The sequence below is a fragment of the Canis lupus genome, chromosome 32 (genome assembly GCF_003254725.2).
Source record: "Canis lupus dingo isolate Sandy chromosome 32, ASM325472v2, whole genome shotgun sequence".
NCBI lineage: Eukaryota > Metazoa > Chordata > Mammalia > Carnivora > Canidae > Canis > Canis lupus.
Window position 1 is genome coordinate 37,611,564 of NC_064274.1, and position 22,290 is coordinate 37,633,853.

The window sequence follows — 22,290 nt, forward strand, 5'->3', positions numbered from 1 at the left end:
AATAATTAACATTCCCAAACACCATAACACTTCATAGGCTTTATAAGCCTTACTCCTTCTTTCATCTTGACTTATGCTAACACTCATTTTTAAAAATGAGTTAATTAATTAAGTACATTAAGCCTATCTGCAGCTCTAAAAGTTTCAAGTCTAACCAAAACTTAAGCCTTCAAGGTCTGTCTTTACCAAATACCCACTGCCCACCTTCCTAACCAGAAGACAGGAGGAAGCAAGCAAATTAGAGTTCTTAGCTATCTGACTGCAGTTAACCAACCTTTTTGTTTCTACCATTGTATTAGATATCACCACTGATTGGTTATTAATTCAAAATATTTGTAAACTGCAAAACTGTTTTCAGTCTTTTGGACTTGCCTGCTCGTAACAAGATAGTTTCCATGCTTTCTAAAGATCCCTAGTGAGAAAGGCCAAGAAAAACATCTGGCAAGTGTACTTAGAAAAAAATAAATGAGACACAAAAACAGAATAATAAGAGCCACCACAAAAGCAAAGCCTTTTACTCCAAAGTGGAGCCTTCTGCTCCCAGTGAAACCCCCTCACGCCTGGTGTACAGGTTCCCGGGCTGGAGGAAGGTAGAGAGCACTGACATTTCACAGAGAGCACTAAGAGCTGCGGCAGTGGAGGCGGCCACCTCTAGCAGGACCTCCTCGGACAGGACCCCGGCCCGGACACCAGGCCTTTCCCACCTCGCCATGAGAGCACAGGGGAATGTCACCTCCCTTCTGCACGAAAAAATGGAAGTTGTTGGATCGCTAAAAGTAGATGGGGAAATGCAAATGACAATGACAGCAGCCCGGGGCTAGGTGCACTACTGAGAAGTGACCACCCTCGGAATCACATTCCCAGCTTCCTAGACCTAAACGATGATTTTTAAAGACGAAGACCAGGGATCCCTGGGTGGCTCAGCGGTTTGGCGCCTGCCTTTGGCCCAGGGTGCGATCCTGGAGACCCGGGATCGGGTCCCACGTCGGGCTCCCGGTGCATGGAGCCTGCTTCTCCCTCTGCCTGTGTCTCTGTGCCTCTCTCTCTCTGTGACTATCATAAATTAAAAAAAAAAAAAAAATTAAAGACGAAGACCAAAGGATGCTTTTAACGTTTGACCACGCAGCATTTGCTTAGGCTGGTCAGCATTCCTCCCCCTTGGGGCTTTTTCTTTATAACTCTGGTGAGAAGTGAGAATGAGGGAAGTGAGAGGGAAGGAAGGAAGGCGTGCATCATCCCTCCATAGTAGTGATGGGAGCCGGCGTCATTCTCAGATCGCAGCCCGACTGCGATCCTTTGCTCAAGGATGGGCAAACTCACCCTAGCTGCAGCTGGTGACAAATGACTGATGCGTCCAAATCGTCCCAGTGGCTGCCACAGATTGTGCCCCAAGCTCCATTTGCATATATTTCCACCGTGCCTTCAAACTCGTGTTTGCCGCCTCGAAGTCGTACTGACCCTGAAGTGGGAAAGAATCCCAAAACCCTTTAACAGCAAATAATCATTTGAACCAGTCTAAGTTAACATGATGTTTCCACATAAGTGGTGAGAGATCAGCCAGAACAATTTGGCCTCCGTGTTCATTGCACATGCTTCCTTCTTTAAATGAGGATTTAGGGCAGGCCCGGTGACTCAGCGGTTTAGCGCCCGCCGTGGGCCCAGGGCATGATCCCGGAGACCAAGGATCGAGTCTCACGTCGGGCTCCCTGCATGGAGCCTGCTTCTCCCTCTGCCTGTGTCTCTACCTCTCTCTCTCTCTCTCCGTCTCTCACAAATAAATAAATAAAATCTTTAAAAATGTATATTAAAAAATTAAAAAATGAGGATTTAGCAGATTCTTGATTTGATTATTTTATTTTTATTTTTTTAGTAGTTAACATCGTGATGTCAATACTATTTATGCTTTCTTTTTTAGTTAAGCAAAGTCCAATTATATTTTAAAAGGGGAAAAGTGGAAGAGTATGACTAATGTCTGATATTACATCCCAAATATTAGATGACATCATATACCAAATTCTTATCATGTACATATCACCTTCCACTTCACATGAGGTCAGAGATAAGAAGCACAGAAACAAAATTCAGTGCTCCACTTATAAATTAGCTGCTATGGACTGTGTTATTTATTCCTTCCATCTGTTGTATTCATCACTAAAGAGCAAAATGCCTTTTCCCCTTTTAACCTCAAGCAGGGGTCATGAGAATTCTAAAGATTATGTCTTAATTTCAAAAAGGCATTGTTGTTAAAAAAAACATTGCTTAACGTCAATCTCACTAAGTGGAACCGTTTGGTTTAACTGAGTACCCCTGAAAATTCACCTCCCCTTTCATACCATCCTCATTTAGTTGCTCCAGGGTCCATGATTTGAGTCATTATTTGAGTCTTGAAAAGAGTCAAAATTAAATGCAACAACCCCAGGGAAAATAACATCCCTTAAGTGCAGATGGATGAAGGTCCTGCCTTTCCCTTCTCATTAGCACTGGTTTGCATAGTGGCTACTGGGAGGCCACAAGTGGGACACATAAACAGACACAGAATTAAACTCAGACAGCTGAAGAATTTCACAAAATTCTATTAAAAGTCACTTATGAAAAAATAAAAATAAAAAAATAAAATAAAATAAAAGTCACTTATGATATGGTCTTTGTTTCATAGGCAAAGAAATAAAGAAATTCGGTTCTACCAGAAAATTCTGTCAAATTTTTCATATTCCAAAATTATTTCATTTCTGGCTTTAAAATAATTTTCCAAAATATTAGATTCACAAATTACCCATTCATTTCATTTACACTGGCCTCGGCATCTACCACTATTATTTTCCAAGTCATTGTCATTTAAAAATGTAACTATATAAGAAACACATGTTGTATGTCTCATGATGAATACAAAGTGTCATTTAATTCAAACAAAAGAATGATAAATGGAGGCAAAACATTATACTGCCAAATCCTGATTATTCTGGAGAGAGCATGGGCATGGATCATTCACCTGGCAGATAAATCTCAAAATCATACATACATTCCAAACCTCTTTAATTCAGACTAAAGCAAGAGGAAGCCCTGTTAAGCTCAATGAACTGCAAAACAGTTTTGTTTTTCTTTAAGATTTTATTTATTTATTCATGAGAGACACAGAGAGAGAGAGAGAGAGAGAGGCAGAGACACAGGCAGAGGGGGAAGCAGGCTCCATGCAGGGAGCCCGACTCAGGACTCGATCCTGGGTCTCCAGAATCAGGCCCTGGGCTGAAGGTCGCACTAAACCGCTGAGCCAAAAGATAAATTAATTAATTAATTAATTAATTAAATAAACTGCTGAGCCACCCAGGCTGCCCACAAAACAGTTTTAAAGAAATAGGTCTGAAGAGTTTAACTGAACTTTAATGATTTTTTAATCACAAAATCTCTTTACAGAGACCTACACAAGATCATGTATACTGCAAATGCCAGCATTTTATTTCAACCCAAAAATGCATTTGCTCGCCCCAAACAAACATTACTTGAAATGATATTTAAGTTAATCTATTACCTCTTTATTAATCCCCTTCCTCCAAATTACTCATGTCAAAGGGTTGGAAGAAAATTCTAGTAATGAAAACCAACTGGAGCACTACTCAATGCACATTAAAATATCATAATAAAATGTAAAACACTGCCTAAATCACCAAAAGCTAACAAGAAGAAATACGGCATGCATAACACCTAAATGACTAAGGCATTTACTGATAAGACACAGAAAACTCTGCATAAAGCATAATTATTAGCCTCGCATCATTATAATGGCAACAACAGAGCTGGAAATAGTTTCCAGGTGAACTATCAGTTCCACCACCATTTCTCAGATTCGTCAAACTTGCTGTGAATGCCTGGATTCATTTAGCTGTCTCTGCTATATGGCAAGAAAGGTGGAGAGCTCATCCAATTTTCCTTTGACAAATGAATCCAAATATTTGCAATGCTGGAAAGTCAATTTGCATGTCAATGACTAATGAATTCTCTGTCAGAATCCATTCCCAACCCGGACTTCCCCAACTCACACACTTTCCTAGTAGGGCTTCCCAGTTCCCACCCCCACCTCGTTTAGCCTTTCCTTCTGGTCACAAAAATTCCTAAAATATTTTGAGAAATTATCTACTTTGGACCCAGAATGAGTAGTTCTTAATGGTATATAATTCTATGAAATGCATAATTCTTCAAATAGTTATTTGAAAGAGCACTTTAAAAAAATCAGCATAATAACATACTTCAAAATAATAACAGTTGGAGCATACAATTTACATTACATACATTTAAGATCAGTAGCAGTTTTGTTTTGGTTTCACTTTGTTCTTGCTTCATTTATTTTCTCAGAATGGTTGAGATGGTCAAAATCTCAAAAACTGTAACTCATTTCCCTCAGTTTATGGATGAGGAAGATCGGGACCAAAGCAATTGCCATGACCAACTATTCCCTAGACTTCAGTCTTTCCTACTGATCTTCTGTCTCCAACACCTCCTAGATTCCTGTCCTTGCTACCTTTGCATCTCTGAACCCAAACAAAGACCCTGTGAGGTCTTTGCATTTTAGGTCTTTTTCATGTCTGTGCATTTATGTTCTTCACATAATGCACTTAATGCATTATGTCATGTGGCTTTCACCATTTTATCTGAAATACTGCAACTAACCTACCAACATTTTATGGGAATAAATAGCCAGGCAGAATTTTAAGACAGTCTGAAGAGGTTTTATGCACCACAAACAGGAGAAAATTATCTTTCCAATGATCTACATTTGAGGCTGACCCTCCAGTGGAGGAGTCCCATAGGCTGTATAAATTTATAGGACTATACATTTGCACAAATTTTCAGGTACACAATTACAAAGTGAAGGAAAGAAAATATCCTTAGCTCAGTTAAAAAACAAAAAACAAGACAAAACAATGAAGCACAAAGGACAAAGCCTAATAAACTTATTTATATTGCTATCCTAATAAAACTCTTCTTTTTTAAAGATTTATTTATTTATTTATGATAGACATAGAGAGAGAGAGTGAGAGGCAGAGGCACAGGAGGAGGGAGAAGCAGGCTCCATGCTGGGAGCCGGATGTGGGACTCGATCCCCGGACTCCAGGATCGCGCCCTGGGCCAAAGGCAGGCGCTAAACCACTGAACCACCCCGGGATCCCAATAAAGCTCTTTTATCATCAAAAATTGATCCCTCTTTGTTCCCTCACATTTTCCTACTCTCGCCAAGCACTTTTCAATGTTCCTCCCAAGGCTCAGCTAATGTCTCTGGAACTCATGGGCTCATGCACTGTTTTAAAGTCTCTCAAGTGCCAATTTGATGCAAACTGTTCTATTCTAAATATTCCTATTTTTTTAAATGTGTTAATAATAATAATTTACAATTTGAAGTCTCAAACAGAGGTTACAGGTCAACAATAAGAGGCATTACAAAATCATAAAACAAAACTTCCTGAAAGAAAGTTTGGAACTGGGGATCCCTGGATGGCTCAGTGGTTGAGCGCCTGCCTACGGCCCAGGGCGTGATCCTGGAGACGGGGGATCCAGTCCCATGTCAGGCTCCCTGCATGGAGCCTGCTTCTCCCTGTGTCTCTGCCTGCCTCTCTCTCTCTCTCTCTCTGTCTCTCATGAATAAATAAATAAAATCTTTAAAAAAAATAACAATTCTTTAAAAAAAAAAAAGTTTGGAACTGTAAAGCTATGTGTGATACTGATAAAGTTTTGGAATATAGGTGAGGTTTGGTGGGGTGAGGTCTGGAGCTGAAAACCAGGAAAAAAATTCTTGAGACGTCTTTGGTGCAAAATGGTGGTTTTATTAAAGCAGGGAGATAGGACCCATGGGCAGAAAAGCTGATGCTCCAGGCCTCTAAAGGGTGGCTGATTATATACCAGGGAGTTGGGAGTGGTTTGAGGATAGCATACTCTCTAAGGAATTTTGGAAGCAAGGTTTCCAGGACTTTGAGGGGCTAGCTATTGTTGGGAAAAGGCCACTTATTACTTACTGTCTAACAAAACCCTAGTTATGAGACCTTTCAAATGTATGTCGGTGGGCCATATGCTTGGGGGATGACTGCGAACATGTATCTTGGGGGTTTAGAGATAAAGGGAAATTTCTAAAGGAATTTTTATATGTTAAAGTAGATTTATAGGATCCTCGGGGTTGGGCTAAGATTGCTTTTTGCCCTTAGCAAAGCATTAACATTGAGGCAGTTGAGTCCATAGAGGAATGTCCCTCGGCCTGTTTCAAGGGCTTGTCAATGTGCTGCCCCAGGCTCGCGCCTTGTCCTCAGCTGTGTTCCCCCATCAATACCATGCCATGTAGAGGAATCCCCAGAGTTCATGAAAAGATTGTCATCCCACCTATCACCACCAAAAAAGGCGACTCTCTGTTGGTATTACAATTATCTAAAGGCAAAATGTATCAGAGTGCAACAATGCTCAGAATTCTACTATCTCGGGATGCCTGGTTGGCTCAGTGGTTTAGCATCTGCCTTTGGGTGTGATACCGGGTCGAGGATGGAGTTTGCATTGGGGTCCCCGCAGGGAGCTTGCTTCTCCCTCTGCCTATGTCTCTGCCTCTCTCTCTGTGTCTCTTGTGAATAAATAAATAAAATCTTAAAAAAAAAAAAAGAATTCTAGTATCTTAATTTCCTGCCAAAACTGATGAATTTATAGTCATTTTAGTTTATTACTAGTTTTCGTCTCTGTAGTTATACCTCTAGTCTTTATAAAAGAAAGAGAACATAGAAGATGCATGTTACTCAATTTGCTTTATGAGCAACTTGGTTAAAAACCAGGAATTTCCCGGTGAGTGGTTGGCTCCGTCAACACAGCATGTGACTCTTGATCTCAGGGTCCTGAGTTTGAACCCCACATGGGTGGACAGTTTCCTTAAAATTAAAAAAAATAAAGAAAAAATAAACAGGAATTCCAAAAATGGAAAGATATTTACAAAGGATACTCTTTAACCATTGTATCAGTCTCAGTGGAGACAAGGAGATCTTCTAGAGAACTGACTAGATTAAAATTCCTTTCATAAATCTCATTGGTGTGTTGGTTTTTAAGGCTACTGTGATGTGATGAATTCTATTCCCCCACTCATGTTGAAGTGCTAATCCCCACTACCTATAGATATGACCTCATTTGGAAGTAAGGTCTTTGCAGATGACCAAGTTAACATGAGGTCATTAGGGGGGGCTCTATTCCAGTATGACTATGTTCTTATAAAAAGGAGAAATGTGGACTCACAGACCAACACAGAGAGAGAACACAAGCTGAAGATTGGGGTTCCATCCCAGAAGCCACCAAACTATCAAAAGCGAAGACAGCCCTGGAATGGATCCTTCCCTCATTGACTTCAGAGGAAGGGCTGCCCTACTGCCCTACTGACACCCTGATGTCAGAGGAAGGGCTGCCCTACTGCCCTACTGACACCCTGATGTCAGAGGAAGGGCTGCCCTACTGCCCTACTGACACCCTGATCTTGGACTCCAGAATTGTGAACCAATACGTTTCTGTTGTTGAAGCTGCTCGGTTGCGGTACTGGTTAGAGCAAACTGATAAAGCCATGACAGTATTACCTGTCCTTGCACAGGTAGTGAAACCATGCTTTTCATACTCCACACTTCAAGGAGACCTAAAGGAAATACTAGGAAAGGAATCAGGCTAGTCAGCTGTCTTTGCTCTGCAAATCCAGCTCATTCCAAAATAAACCAAATAAATAGATATGTCTATTTTGTTAACAGACATGTACTTTCGGAATAGCAGTTTGAAGAGAAAGAATAAGCAGCAAAAAGGAAGAAGTAGTGTTCTCTAAATAGAATTAATAATAAATATTTTTAAAACATTTAAAATCACAATTTGATAAATGAGTAAAAGTACTATGATCACACAAATCCTTTCTCATCTATTACTAATCTTCACAGAAGCAGAAAATAATTAATTCTAGTTATCATTATATTGTTCTGGTGGAACTAGAAAGAAAGCATGCTGGTGATATCAAGCTATTGTTCAGACCTCTGACAAAAAGTATACTTAAAGCTAAAAGTGATAGAGAAATTTCAATTTATAAACTATTCTGAAGAAAAAAGCCTATTACATGTTGGACAACTTAGTACACATATTTCACAAAGGAATTAAACATAATCCTATGTCTTATACCAAAGGCAACACTGGGAAAATACACTGAATGATCATGTCCTATCTGAATTATGAAATACACAAAAAACTCACATCCCTGAAAATAACTAAATTGGGAGGTTAGTTGAATTTTTCGAGTACAGTACAGGAAACTAGTTTAATCTTAATGTTTTTCTTCCTATAATCTATTTGATAGTACTGAGGTACAGTATTTTTGTCTATGATTATATTTTCCCATAACCAAAACTAGCTTTACCATTGTGAAATGGATTTTATTCAAATTGTGCCATGTCAAAATGAAATCAAATCAGCTCTTAACATATGAAACATTCCCTTGGACTGAGATCCAACTGAACTATATCTGCCTCCATTAGTTCACATCTATAATTCATATTAGTTGTTCATTTATTATTCATGTAGATACCTTCAGTGCTAAGAAAAAAAATTTCAACTGATCTAATTCAAAATGAGAAAATATCAAAACATGGCGAGGAGGATGTGAAAGTACCTAATACTGCTGAAGAAGGCAGATGCTCAATCGATGAGCCACCCAGGAGCCCCATACATACTTAATTTTTTTTAAAGTGGAACTAGAGGGTATTATGCTGAATGAAGTAAGTCAGTCAAAGAAGGACAAACATTATATGGTCTCATTCATTCAGGGAATATAAAAAATAATGAAAGGGATTAAAGGGGAAAGGAGAGAAAATGAGTGGGAAATATCAGTGAGGGTGACAGAAATGAGAGACTCCTAACTCTGGGAACAAACAAGGGGTAGTGGAAGGGGAGGTGGGCGGGGGACTGAGTGGGGCACTTGAAGCGATTGGGTGGTATACTATATGTTGGCAAATCAAACTCCAATAAAAAATATACAAAAAAAAAAAGAAAATATTAAAACAGTGAGAGACTTTCCTTTTAGTAAGTAATTCTACCCATTTACATTGAGATTATTAGGAATTTATATATTTTTATCAATGATTCCTCCCTTTTTTTTTTTTTTTAAAGATTTTACTTATTTTTTCATGAGAGACAGAGAGAGAGAGAGGCAGAGACAGAGGCAGAGGGAGAAGCAGGCTCCATGCAGGGAGCCCAATGTGGGACTCGATCCTGGGACCCCCCGGGATCAGGACCGGAGCTGAAGGCAGATCTCAACTGCTGAGCCACCCAGGTGTCCCAATGATTCCTTCATTTAAAACATTATACATTACTATGCAAAAAAGACTCTAACCATGGTTTAATTATGGTAAACTAATACACACATACAACCCTAGCGGATAATTTCAACAATTGTGTGTCTCTGAACTATTCACACATCAGCAAATGGTATGGGTATTAACATTTTATTGTTCAGCTCTGAGTGATGAAACTAAACTACTCCTGATAGTAATCCTCTTATCTGTCTCCTAGAGTAGGTATCATAGGAAAGGTAAGGAGAATGTTTAGTATTCTCGTGACATCTCAATCAAAGAGCGGGTGTCCTCAACCAGAGCACACAGGTGACTTCTTATTCATCTTTGTAACTGCTGCTTCTGGTGTGAACTCAGAAAATGTTTAATGAAATCTATCCTTGCCTTGTTATAAGAATCAGCATTTTCTACCCTTTATGTCCCTCTAGTGATCCTAATAAAAAGTATTGAAGTTGTATCTTGTAATAGGGGGAAAAATCTCATTACTTTAGTGCTTTGCATACAATAATTTTTTTATTAATGTTGTTGGGCTGACTTGCAGATGAAAGGGGAGGAGTGTGGGGGGATTGCCCTAGAAAAGTAAGATGCAGAAGAGGCAAAAATCAACATTTTTCTGAACAGGGTATCAACCATGTAGAAGGCGGTCTAAATCAATTGTACACATAGTACACACCTGAGTGCCAGGTCATGATGCAGACTAAAGGAAGAGATTTCAGAGTACTGTTTTCTTTACAAGTTAATTCAGGGCTGGAGGAAACTTCATTAAAAGTGTCTACATCACATCTGAACCAACCTGCATTTTCTTACAATTGTGGAATTATTCACTTCAGACATAAATTTGCTAGACCTGCAAATAGTATCTTAAAACAAGAAAACATGCTTTTTCAATCAAATCAGGGTCTTAATGTCATTCTTCTAGATTCAGTCGAAAAATAAATATAGCATTTCACAGAAAAATTTTTATTTATTTATTTATTTATTTTTATTGTAGAGATTATATACAAAAAATGGAAAAATGCTTATGATAATGTTACGGGGAAAAGATGGATACCAAGTTTAAATACGTTAACATTGTGAAAATAAAGATGTCCTTGGAAGAAGAAAAAAATTATAATTACAAATTTGGGTATGAGTGTGGCTTGGATCAGTTAGGGTGCTTTTCATGACAAAGAATAGAAAACCCAATTCACAATGGCTGAAGCAACAAGGAGATTTGTACCAATTTTTAAATTAGTTAATTTTTTAAATTAATTACTGCTATTTTTTTTAATCGCATTGTTTTCCCAAATGTCGGGACAAACTCCAACCATACTTCTAGCAGACCCTGTTGGTTCTCCTCAACAACTACCTTACTTCTTTCCACCAGGGGAGTCCCTAGGTGTTCTGAGATTAATCCTGATTAAACTATCCAATTGTATTAATTGAATTTTCCTTTCCCCAGAGTGCCAGAGGAACATGTGAAGTTCATCACCATGTCCTGGCCAATGAAATGCAGGAAGAAGTAGAGAGGTGGGGGGTGGAATTCTGGAAAGGTTTCTTTGCTCTTTTTGGCAAAGGTGGGAGCCTTTTCTTTCTTCTGCAGGCTATCCTATCTCCTATATATATATATATATATATATATATATATATAGGCTATCCTATCTCCGTGGGAAGCCTGGAATAACCACTATAACTACTAGCCTAAGAATAAAAGTCACACTTAGAAAACAGAGGAGCCAAGAGAATAGCAGAGAAACAGTTGTACCATGTCGGAGCGCAACAAATCTCCTTGTTGCTTCAGCCATTGTGAATTGGGTTTTCTATTCTTTGTCATGAAAAGTACCCTAACTGATCCAAGCCACACTCATACCCAAATTTGTAATTATATTTTTTTTTCTTCTTCCAAAGACATCTTTATTTTCACAATGTTAACATATTTAAACTTGGTATCCATCTTTTCCCCGTAACATTATCATAAGCATTTTTCCATTTTTTGTATATAATCTCTACAATAAAAAAAAATAATAATCTCTACAATTATCACATCGTATCCACCAAATGAAGGGACCTCTGTGTAGTATCTTATAGCTGGATATTTAGGTTTGCCTCCACAATTATGAACCAAATCACTTTTTTTTCCTTTTTAAATATTTTATTTATTTATTTATTTGAGAGAGACAGAGAGAGAAAGCACAAGCACAGGGAGGGACAGAGGGAAAGGGAGCGCTTCACAGGGCTAGATCCCAGGACCTTGAGATCATGACCTGAGCAGAAGACAGCCACTTAACTGAATGAGCCACCCAGGCACCCCTGAACCAAATCACTTTACAAAGATGATGTCAGGGTCGTGAGATCAAGCCTTGTATCCAGCTCCAAGCTCGGCTTGGAGTATGCATGAGATTCTCTCTCCCCTCTCCCTCTGACCCTCCCATTCATTCTCCCTCTCTAAAATAAATAAATAAACCTTTTTTTTTAAAGGCAATAGTAGGGATACCTGGGTGGCTCAGCAGTTTAGTGCCTGCCTTCGGCCCAGGGCGTGATCCCGGGATCCAGGATCGAGTCCCACATTGGGCTCCCTGCATGGAGCCTGCTTCTCCCTCTGCTTGTGTCTCTGCCTCTGTCTCTCTCTCTCTCTCTCCCTCTCTCTCGTGTGTCTCTCATGAATAAATAAATAAAATCTTTTAAAATAATAATAATAAAAAGGCAATAGAAACTAGATATCATTCTTTCTTCTTAAAAAAAAAATCTTCAGACTAGTAAAGAGATAATCCCTCAAAGTATTTTATATCTGCTTTATCCTAAAGAGCAGATTGAGCTCAAAATTCATAATCCAGCCAGGAAATATATCAGATCTGGTATTGCTAATGTCTCTCAGAACCTGCTACACAGAATCAAGATGCAGCAGTTTTTTTAAAAGGGACAGTTTTCAGCCAACTTTTTAATTAATATTCACTTCAAATACCAGATAGAATTCAAAGAGTACAGCCTGTAAACAACTGTCCCATAAGTCTCCCATCTCTGTTTGAATCAGGAGACTGGGGTGGGTACACGCAAATGAGTCATCAGTCACCTACAGCTGAGTTCCACTCGGCTGCTTATCACGCAGAGTAGTTAGTTAGCACAGCATCAGGTTGTCCCATCTGTCATGCCAACTAGTGACCGGAAAGTGATCTTCCCTTCCTAGTCAGGAAGCTCTAAATTACTGCAGGGTATGGGGGTGGGGGGGCAGAATCAGTTGCGTGTTAATTCTTTCTGTAGCAATACAAAAAATAACCTAGCTCACGTGCAGTTAATAATCATATTCTGGTGAACTGGATTGTTATTATCCCACACCAATCAAATGAAAAACAGTGGTACCCTTTCCTAGAATGACACAAAAAGTTCCCATAATGGGCATGCCTTCTGTTTGATCTGACACCTAGCAGAATTAAGTCACAGATGGTGGACTCCATCTACATAATCATCCACCACTATATATTCTAGATGGGTTCTGATGCCCACCTTTGGTTTTCCCAAGTGTGACAAAGGGTCTTCAGCATCCAAATCACATTGACTGCTCTTCAGAAATGCACATTCTCAGGACGCCTGGATGGCTCAGTGGGTTAAGTATCTGCCTTCGGCTCAGGTCATGATCTCAGGGTCCTGGGACGGAGGTGGAGGGAGGCTCATTCTCAGGAATCTAAGATCTAAGGATTACTTAATCAGAGCTTCTGAAGGCTAGAGCCTAGGCATCCACATTTAATAAGTTCCTAGGTGCTTATTATGAGGACAAACTCCCAGGACTCATTTAGGGTATTCCAATCCTCCAAATGATTCTTCATTACTAATTCACAGTTTCATACAATTAGGGCCCAGGCATCACCTTTCTCACTCTCAGACATTTGAGCCACTGGAGTGTCCACGCCCTGCCCTAAGCTCACCTCAGATCTCCCCCTGCGCCCCTTCAACTAGGCTTAGACCAACTCTCTACCTCAAAGGCACCAACTCCCTCATTTCTCTCAATGCAACTAGATCTGGGAATCTGAACTCCAGTTTCTTTTTTGAAGGAGGGATCTTACTACTATAAATGTTCTTTCCTTTTGTTCTAGCTGTTTTTGGTTTTTTTTTTTTTTTTTGGTTTTTTTTTTTTTTTGGTTTTTGTTTGTAAAGAAAAAGGAAAAAAAAAAAAGACCTCTGGATATTTCTAAATCCTAAGATGCAGGAAATCATGTGCATTGGACCAAACATAATTCCCTTCCTTTTTCCTTTCAGACTAGTCCTTAAGCTACAAAATCAGACAGCACATATATTCCTACAGGTTTATATAATTAAAGAACCAGAGCAAAATGAGTTGTGACATGAAAATGTACACTACCTTCTAATGTTGTTGTGAGAATTAAATGAGAAAACTAATATATAAAACGCTTACCTCAGCATTCAGCACAGAGCGAATGCTCAATAAACCCTCGCTGCTACCCCAGGCCAGGTCATTTTGGTAACATGCTCAGAGCCAGAAAAGTTCTTTGAATTAATCTCATCAAAAACTGCTTTTCTGCAGATAAGGAAACCAAAGCTCTGGGAGTTAAGAGTCTTCCCCAAACTACATAGCTACTGCCAGAGCCAAAATGGACACCAGTGTTTTCTAAAGCATAATTCCTTATTTTCGCTACTCCATGATAGCTTTGTTTACTCTCCAAAGTGAAATATAGACCCAAGGCCAGAAAGTCATAAGATTCAGAACATACCAGTCATTTCAAAGGTATAGATCATGCCTCATCAGAAAGTGAGAAGTAAATGAAAGGATAGGAAGCTCGGGTTATCAAGATGGGGTTTGTGAAAGTAATTAATTATTATATAGCCAGCTAAATTGTTTTCCTGTTGGGGGGGGTGCATGCATTTATCTCCCATCTTGGGTGGTTTCTTTTGTTTCTCTTGTGTACAATCACTTTGCCCCAGGAAGTACTGCACGAAGGACGATTATGCAGTGTTTGGGATTCTGGTCTGGTGAGAATTAGCTAAGAACATAAAAACATCACAAAGAGTCTATGGTGCTGTTGGATTTAAATTTCTATTCAACACAAGGGGGGAAACATAGAATAACCAGTCTCCTCATTTGGAATATAAAGTTAAAGGAATTCTGTGTGAAAAAGAGAGCAATTTATCACTATTGTGTTTTAACTTTGAATTCCATTCTTCTTTCAGTATATACACACACACACAGATATCTCCAAAATATACATTTAAAAATATGAAATACCAGGCAGCGCCTGGCTCAGCGGTTTAGCGCCGCCTTGAGCCGGGCGTGATCCTGGAGACCCCGGATTGAGTCCCACGTTGGGCTCCCTGCATGGAGCCTGCTTCTCCCTCTGCCTGTCTCTGCCTCTCTCTCTCCTTCTGTGTCTCTCATGAATAAATAAATAAAATCTTTTAAAAAATAAATAAAAATATGAAATATATTACAATAACAGGAAAGTGAAAAAATTCCCAGTGTTTGCTAAACATGATATTTTACTATAAGTAATCTCTTACAGTAAATAATGAGACAAGGCTAGGGTTCTTTGCCTGATATCACCTCAGTTTTTTTTATAACCACATTGGCATTCTGTCCATGAAACACGAACATAGCAATGACTTCATACTCCAGGATGAAGGATAATTGATCTTAACCTTCCTATCACTTTTCTTTAACTCAAGGCTAATGCAATAAATGTCTTAGATAAATAAAAATGTCTGTAGAAAAAAAAATGGCACTATGAAAGCCAACCTCCAAATTACCTCCAAAAGGTACAAAGTATAACATATCTCAGAACCCCAGTTCATGAAACCTTTGCCCTGTAGCTTAGACATAAAGCTCCCAAGAAGATGTTTGAAGGAAAATTCAAACTTTGAAGGACATAAAGTCCCCCCCACCCCCCAGCTATTAAAGAAGGGAGTTGTGGGGCCTGGGCGAAGCCCTAATGTTAAACAAAATCCCAACAACTCAAAATGAAGCCCCGTTCAAAGGCAGATCATTTACACACATTAAACCTATTACTATGTTTTCATTGTACCATAAAACCAAGACATCTTAGGGAACTTTTTCTCTTGATGTTACCAACTAATCCCAATTGCCCATAAATAACGTATACAGGTTAAAAAAAAAAATGGCATTCTTGAAAACTGCATTTGAGGATATCAAGTTGCTTCTTCCCTAAGATAGTTACTATCTCTTTTTCCTTTCTTCTCTCTTCACTCACTGACTATATTCGCCAAATTGTGCCCCAGAATGGGAACATCATTTTGACAAGCTGGATTCTGGCTGGGAAATTTTGCCACATTTTTTCAGAGGTCAATGATGAGAGAGTGAAGGCAAAAATGTACCACCTTCCTCCAGAGAGACCCCAAACAGGGGTCTACCAGGAGGGGGGAAAGGTTACTGGTTGTCATATCAGGTCTAATATTTCCCTTTCCCAAACAAGTAATTAGACCGCATCCCCCTTTGACTTTGCCTCTTTCAGGTAAATACGGTAACACCCTGAAGGCGAGGCGAGGCGAGGCGACCTGGAGAGCGCGCGTCCACCCCCCGCACACACCTCCCCTCCCCCTACTAGTGCGCGTGCACACACACACACACACACACACACACACACACACAGCGGCCAGAGCCCACCTCCAGGAACGCGGGGCGCAGCACCTTGCACAAAACTACCCCGCGCAGCCTCACGCACAAAGCTCGCCTCGGCAACTCGGAGTCCCGGTGCCGAGGTGCGGGCGGGTACCCGGGCGGGGGCAGGGACGTCTGGGGGCCGCGGCGGGGCCACTCACCGCGCCTGCAGTCGCAGTAGCCCCAGTCCGCCCGGCCGCGGCCGCCGCCGTAGAAGCACCGGGGAGCGCCCGCGCCGTCCGGGCTCCTGCACAAGCTGTGGCGCTGCCCTCGCGGCCGAGCCCAGCCCGCCGGGGGCGAGCGCTCCGGGAAGGGCGGCACCTCCGCCCGGCGCAGGCAAGGGGCGCCGGAGTCCGTCACGTTGACCCGGGGCTCGCCGGCCGGGCAGTCCCCGCGGAGGGGCCGCGGCGCGCGCGGGGGCCGCTGCGGGGCGGCGAGGTGGGAAGGGCGCCGGGGCCCCGGAGCGGGCGCGGGGCGGGAGCGGCGGGGCGGGGGGTGACTGCGGACGAGATCCAAGCCCATCACTTCGGGGAGCGCCCCCAACACCAGAGCCACCGCGAGGCGGGCGAGCGTCATGGTGCCAGAGCCGCGGGCTTCGGTCCATGCTCCCCGGCTCCTCCGCTCCTGCGGGGGGGGGGGGGGGGAGGGGGCGGGGCCGCGGCGTCCCTCGAGGCCCCCCTCGAGTCTCCTCCCGCCCCCCGCACCTCGCCTCCCGCCGCGGCTCCGGCGCTGAGCCTCCGCCGCTGCCCCTCGGAAGCCGAGAGGACCCGGGCGAGGAGGCGCGGGCCGGCGCGGGTGGTGGGGCCTGAGCCCCAGGTCGGGGCGGAGCACGAGCCCGGGAACTCTGCCCCCTGGCTGCGGGCGCCGGCGCGGGCGTGCGGGAGCCGGCCCCCCCACCCCCTCCCCCCGCTCGGACCCCCCCCCGCTCGGCCCTCCGCCCGGGCCCCCCGCGGAACACCCCCCGGACCCCCGCCCGGGCCCCCTCCCCTCCGCCCGGACCCCCGCCAGGAATCCCCTCGGAGCCCTGCTCGGACCCCGCCCCCCGCTCGGCCCTCCGCCCGGACCCCCCGCCCGGACCCCCGCCCGGGCCCCCTCCCCTCCGCCCGGACCCCCGCCAGGAATCCCCTCGGAGCCCTGCTCGGACCCCGCCCCCCGCTCGGCCCTCCGCCCGGACCCCCCGCACGGACCCCTTCCCGGGCCCCCTCCCCTCCGCCCGGACCCCCGTTCAGACCCCCGCCCGGACCCCTGCTCGGACCCCCGCCCCCCCCGCTCGGCCCTCCGCCCGGACACCCCCCCCTCGGAACACCCCCCCCCCCCGGACCTCCCGGGGCCGCCCCCGCCCCCGCCCCCAGCCGGCTCCGGGCCTCGGCGTCGCGGTCCCCGGCCACAAGCCCAGGGAGCGGGGGCGGGGGAAGGTCTTGGCCGCGCCTTGCCCGAGGGCAGCACCGCCGCGCCGGCTGGGGCTCTGGGGCTCGCAGGCAGGCACCAGCCCCTGCAGCATCTCCCCTCCGCTGCCCGCGCCGGGTCTCGTTTTCCGGGTCTTGGAATCTTCGGAGGGACGTGTGGACGGACCCGGTCGCAGCTGTCCCCTGACAAGTCCCAGGATAAAAGTTTAAAAAGCGCACGAGGAACGATGAAGCCCTTTCTACTGGAGTGAGCGCGCCTCAAGGACACGACGCTTCACCGAGCTTCAGATCCCGGTGCTTAACGCTGTACCCAACGCTTCTTAGGCTCCAATAAACATTGGCTGAAATTAAATTCCTGAACTGACCCAGGGAGAGGAGTTTGAGCCTTTCTACTTCCTGCCTCCCACTTTCCACCGGGTGCCCTGGCCGACACCAGTTGTTTGGCTATTACTGGGATTCACTGAGGCCCTCTTAATACCAAATTTCCTTTCTAACCAGAGAAGACTTCATCCGTCCGGGTCTCCGTCCCATCCAAAAATCCATCCCTCTTACACCTGTCTCGCTTTTGCAGGGCAACGAACTGGAGTTAAGCCTACACATTTGCCTCTCCAAAGCAGGCTCGCTGCTGGCAGTTTTGAAGCCACCCTGTTGGCCTGACCATATTTTAGTAGAGCCTTTAAACGGCTCCACTCACCATCCTAAAACAAGTTAGCTTCGAATTTTTTATAAATCACTGGAGTTGGGTATCTTAGGATTTCTCCTTTCAGTGGTTCCTGGCCATGCTGCTGAAGCTAAACAAGGAAAAAGAAGGCCAAAGAGACGATAATATTTTCTTTCTGGTAATCATTTTTTAAGTGCAAGGGAGGACTACTATCCCGTAATTTAATGTACCCTGAAGAAAATCTGAGTATAACTTAAACATTCATTGTTAAAACCTAGGTTTCTTTCTTTCAAGATTTTATTTATTCATGAAAGACATAGAGAGAAAGAGAGGCAGAGACACAGGCAGAGGGACAAGCAGGCTCCATGTGGGGACCTCAGGATCACGCAGCCCTGGGCTGAAGGCAGACACTAACCCGCTGAGCCACCCAGGGATCCCCAAAACCTAGGTTTCAATTAGAAACTGATTTTCTGGGAATCCCTGGGTGGCTCAGCGGTTTAGCGCCTGCCTTTGGCCCAGGGCGTGATCCTGGAGTCCTGGGATCAAGTCCCACATTGGGCTCCCTGCACGGAGCCTGCTTCTCCCTCTGCCTGTGTCTCTGCCTCTCTCTCTCTGTGTGTCTTTCATGAATAAATAAATAAATAAAATCTTAAAAAAAACCCACTGATTTTCTTCTCTAACCTAGCTCAAATAATCCATTTTAGTTTAACTTTTGTGAATTATTTTCTTGATTTTCCCCACTCCTATTTAACTAAATATTTAATTTTATTTCAGTATGAATTGGGTAAAAAGAGTATTAGGAATCCCAAGATGTATTTGTCAAATCAAGATGCTCGTATGCACTATTTTAGGGTTTTCTTTAACTAAACTAATTTTTCTGGCTCCAAAAGCATAATTAAAAGGGTACTTGTAGAAGAGAGGTTGATTAACCTACTTTAGAATTCACCAATCACAGATTCTTGATATAATAGGCGGCAATTCTAATAGGAGTTGTCCACCTGTTTCTCTACCTTCTGCCTTGGGATTCTGGCTGCCTTGCTTAGATCTTGTTGCCCTCCCTCCCCTGCGTGGCTCCTCCACCAATTATTTTCACACTCGGTGGGGGTCTGCTGGCAGACCTAGTTCCTATACATCTGTGTACCTTGAAGAGGGTGAAATCATGAGAGAGAAGGGAGTAAAAGAGAAGATTGTTGGAACTCAGCTCCAGAGGGGAGAGAGGAGAGATGCCTGGGCAGGCTGGCCTCTCCTCCAGCCCCCTGTACTACTTAAGAGCTAAAGATTTTCCAAGGTCGACTTATATTTAACAGATTATAAAGCTGACACAGACAAAGTGGAGTTACCCACAGAAGATTCTACATCTGGATTTAATAATGTAGGTTTTAAAACATCTTTCCTAGACAATAAAATTGCATTTATGTAATTGGACTATGAATTTAGGGGCCTCGATTTGGGTTTTATCCTCTATTTGACAGGCAAAATATGACCTAAACAAACTTATCCTTTACATATCACTTCCCTCCTCTGCTAATATTTTCCTTCCCTCTCTTCTTTCATTCCTCCTTGCTGCTACCAACATGCAGACATTTAGGATATCCAGGCTCAGTCAAATCCGTGAAATGCATTTCTTTCTCCCACCCCACCACATTGCAGCATGTGTGCGAGGGGAGGAGGGGGGTTTGCAAGGAGAAATTCCCTCCTGTCTGGATTAGTCAGGACCTAGCCACAGATCCCTCCTCAGATTCTCATCACCTCATATCACAGATATCAAAGCCAAAGGAAAGGGGAGTCACCTCCATCTTGTTACAGCTGCAAAACCCCTTTGCTGATTTTTTTTTTTTTTTTTTTTTTTTTTTTTTTTTTGCCTTGCAATCCCTTCGGCAGCAAAAAGGAGCAAGGAAAAGGAACTGAAAGAAATTAGTATTTGACACCTTGCAGGCATTCCCCTACCACAACACTTAGAAGGCCCCAGGAGGTCCCCTATAATACCCCTTGTCAGTTCTGTGACCTCCCGGATTCCATCATGCAACCTCATTGATTCGAGTCCCAAGAGCTCAACTACCCACAGCCTCTCGGCTTAAAACCTAAAAAAGTGAACAGGGGCATCTGCTTGCTCGTATCACAGCAGGGAGTCTTGGGGATAGGCGTGGGGTACATATATAACTATGTTTTATGTATATAAACATTTGGTTTTATGGTTGTTTAGGAAATGATTTTACTTCACATGTGTGATGGGTTGAATAGCTCTTGTATTTGGAAATACAACCGATATGCATATTATTTTTACAGAGTTCCAAAAATCAGTATACAAAATAACTTTTGGAAAAGTTCCATTTGCAATTTGGGTACTGCCTGTATTTGGAAAAGCTAAGTTTTTGAACATATGGCATAAAATCAGCATTTACTTGTACAATTCCAAGCGCAAAAAAATTTGTTAAAAGAACACTGAGCACTGCTCTTTCACATAAAAGGAAAAAAATATCAAATTATATGAAAGCCTGTGTGGGGGCCATGGGAGATTTGAAATTATAAGACATTATCAGGCTGTTAGAGCAGAGGAATACAATAAGAGAATAATATATTTAGCTAAACGTTTAAGAAAATAAAAGGTCCAGAAACAGATGATGAATTGCTAAATGAATGGTACAGTGATTCAGAGGCAGATGTCTACAGCTAGCAGGAGGTCTCTGGCAGCGGAGGGCCCACATTCTTCTCTGCCAGCCTTCAGTCATAAAGATGTCTGAGGACCCACAACTGCAACAGCAGCCCTAAATATAACAGTATATAAATACATATATGGACTGTATATAGTGTTGAAGAGCAAAAGATAAGTTCTGCTTAAGTCATTTGATCTCTATTTTTCTCATTATTTAAAATTGAATTTTCAAAAGAAAAGAACAAAGTACCTTTTTAAAATTTTGATTTTAAAAAAAAAGATTTTATTTTGAGTAATCTCTAACACCCAACATGGAGCTTGAACTCAGAACCCTGAGATTAAGCGTCACGTGCTTTTCTACAATGATTAATAAATGGAACTTACCCAGAGAAACAAACAAACAAAAAAAAGAGTTCCATGCTCCACCAACTGATCCAGTCAGGCACCCTAAAATTTTTATATTTTTAAAATTTTATATAATATAAATATAAAATATAAATATTTTTAAAATATAAATATTTTAAAATATAAATATAAAATATAAATATTTATTTTATAAATTATAAAATATAATTTTATTGGTATAATCTCTATATGGAAACTAATCCTACAGATTCATTTTCAGTATTAGTCGAATAATACATACTAAGAGATGAGGAGTATATATAACATATATTTTATATATATCTCAAAAATATATAGTTACTTCAGCTTTGGAATCAAACCAATGCTCAGTCTGGCCTAGTTCTTCCTATGGGATCTGTGGTGAGTTCCCTTACTTCCCTAAGCCACCGGCTTGACAAGAGGGACAATAATAGTACTTGCATGATAAATCTCTGCGTGGAGTAACGATATAATACATATAAACTGTTGAACATAGTACTTAAAAAATGCCAACTATGGTACAGTAGAATATTCTCAGTAACTGCTTTTGAACTCTTAACCACTCAAATTAAGTCACCCCAGTGAGAACCTGCCTAAACAAAGCACGAAGTGTGTACAGAGCTCCCTTCCCACCCAGCTTGTACCTCTTAGTTACTGCGCCTCAGTAATTCCCCTCTTGGATGAATGACAAACACAAGGCTGCTCTAGCTCCACTCACTGGAGCATTTGTCTTCTCTGATGTGTTGGCTTTCTCTACCCCTCAACAAGTTTGGTCCCCGAAAGCCAATGAAACACTAAGTATTTTGAGTTAAAACACTTTTCCTGAGGAGTTTGCCGAAGCATAATGAGTGGTTTTCAAACCCCTCAGTTGCAGGTGGGCTGTGGCCGCAGATGAAAAGAATAAAGATTGGAAGAAAAACAACACTAGAACTTCTTGCCAGTGATCTGAGAATCACAGAACCTAGTGCTGAAAAGGAGTTAGAGCTCCAATTTTCTGTCAAATGCAGCAATCCTTCTCCAAGTGAACTTCTAGCTTTTTCTTGAAAAAAAAAATTTTTTTTTAAAGATTTTATTTATTTATGGGATCCGTGGGTGGCTCAGTGGTTTGGCGCCTGCCTTTGGCCCAGGGCACGATCCTGGAGTCCCGGGATCGAGTCCCACATCGGGCTCCCTGCATGGAGCCTGCTTCTCCCTCTGCCTGTGTCTCTGCCTCTCTCTATATATGTATATATCTATCATGAATAAATAAATCTTTAAAA

The 22,290-nt window shown here is 42.5% G+C and overlaps 1 protein-coding gene across 1 annotated transcript in view; it reads right to left on the reverse strand.

The window, feature by feature from the left end:
• PRSS12 (serine protease 12) overlaps window positions 1–16,563 on the reverse strand; it is a 78,094-nt gene extending 61,531 nt beyond the window's left edge. The window contains exons 1-2 of the mRNA XM_025465998.3: window positions 16,089–16,563; window positions 1,321–1,459 (exon numbers count right to left, since the gene is read on the reverse strand). Coding sequence (XP_025321783.1) covers window positions 1,321–1,459; window positions 16,089–16,503 — 554 coding nt within the window. The 5' untranslated portion in view covers window positions 16,504–16,563. The remainder of the gene's footprint in view (window positions 1–1,320; window positions 1,460–16,088) is intronic.
• Window positions 16,564–22,290: the final 5,727 nt, after the last annotated feature.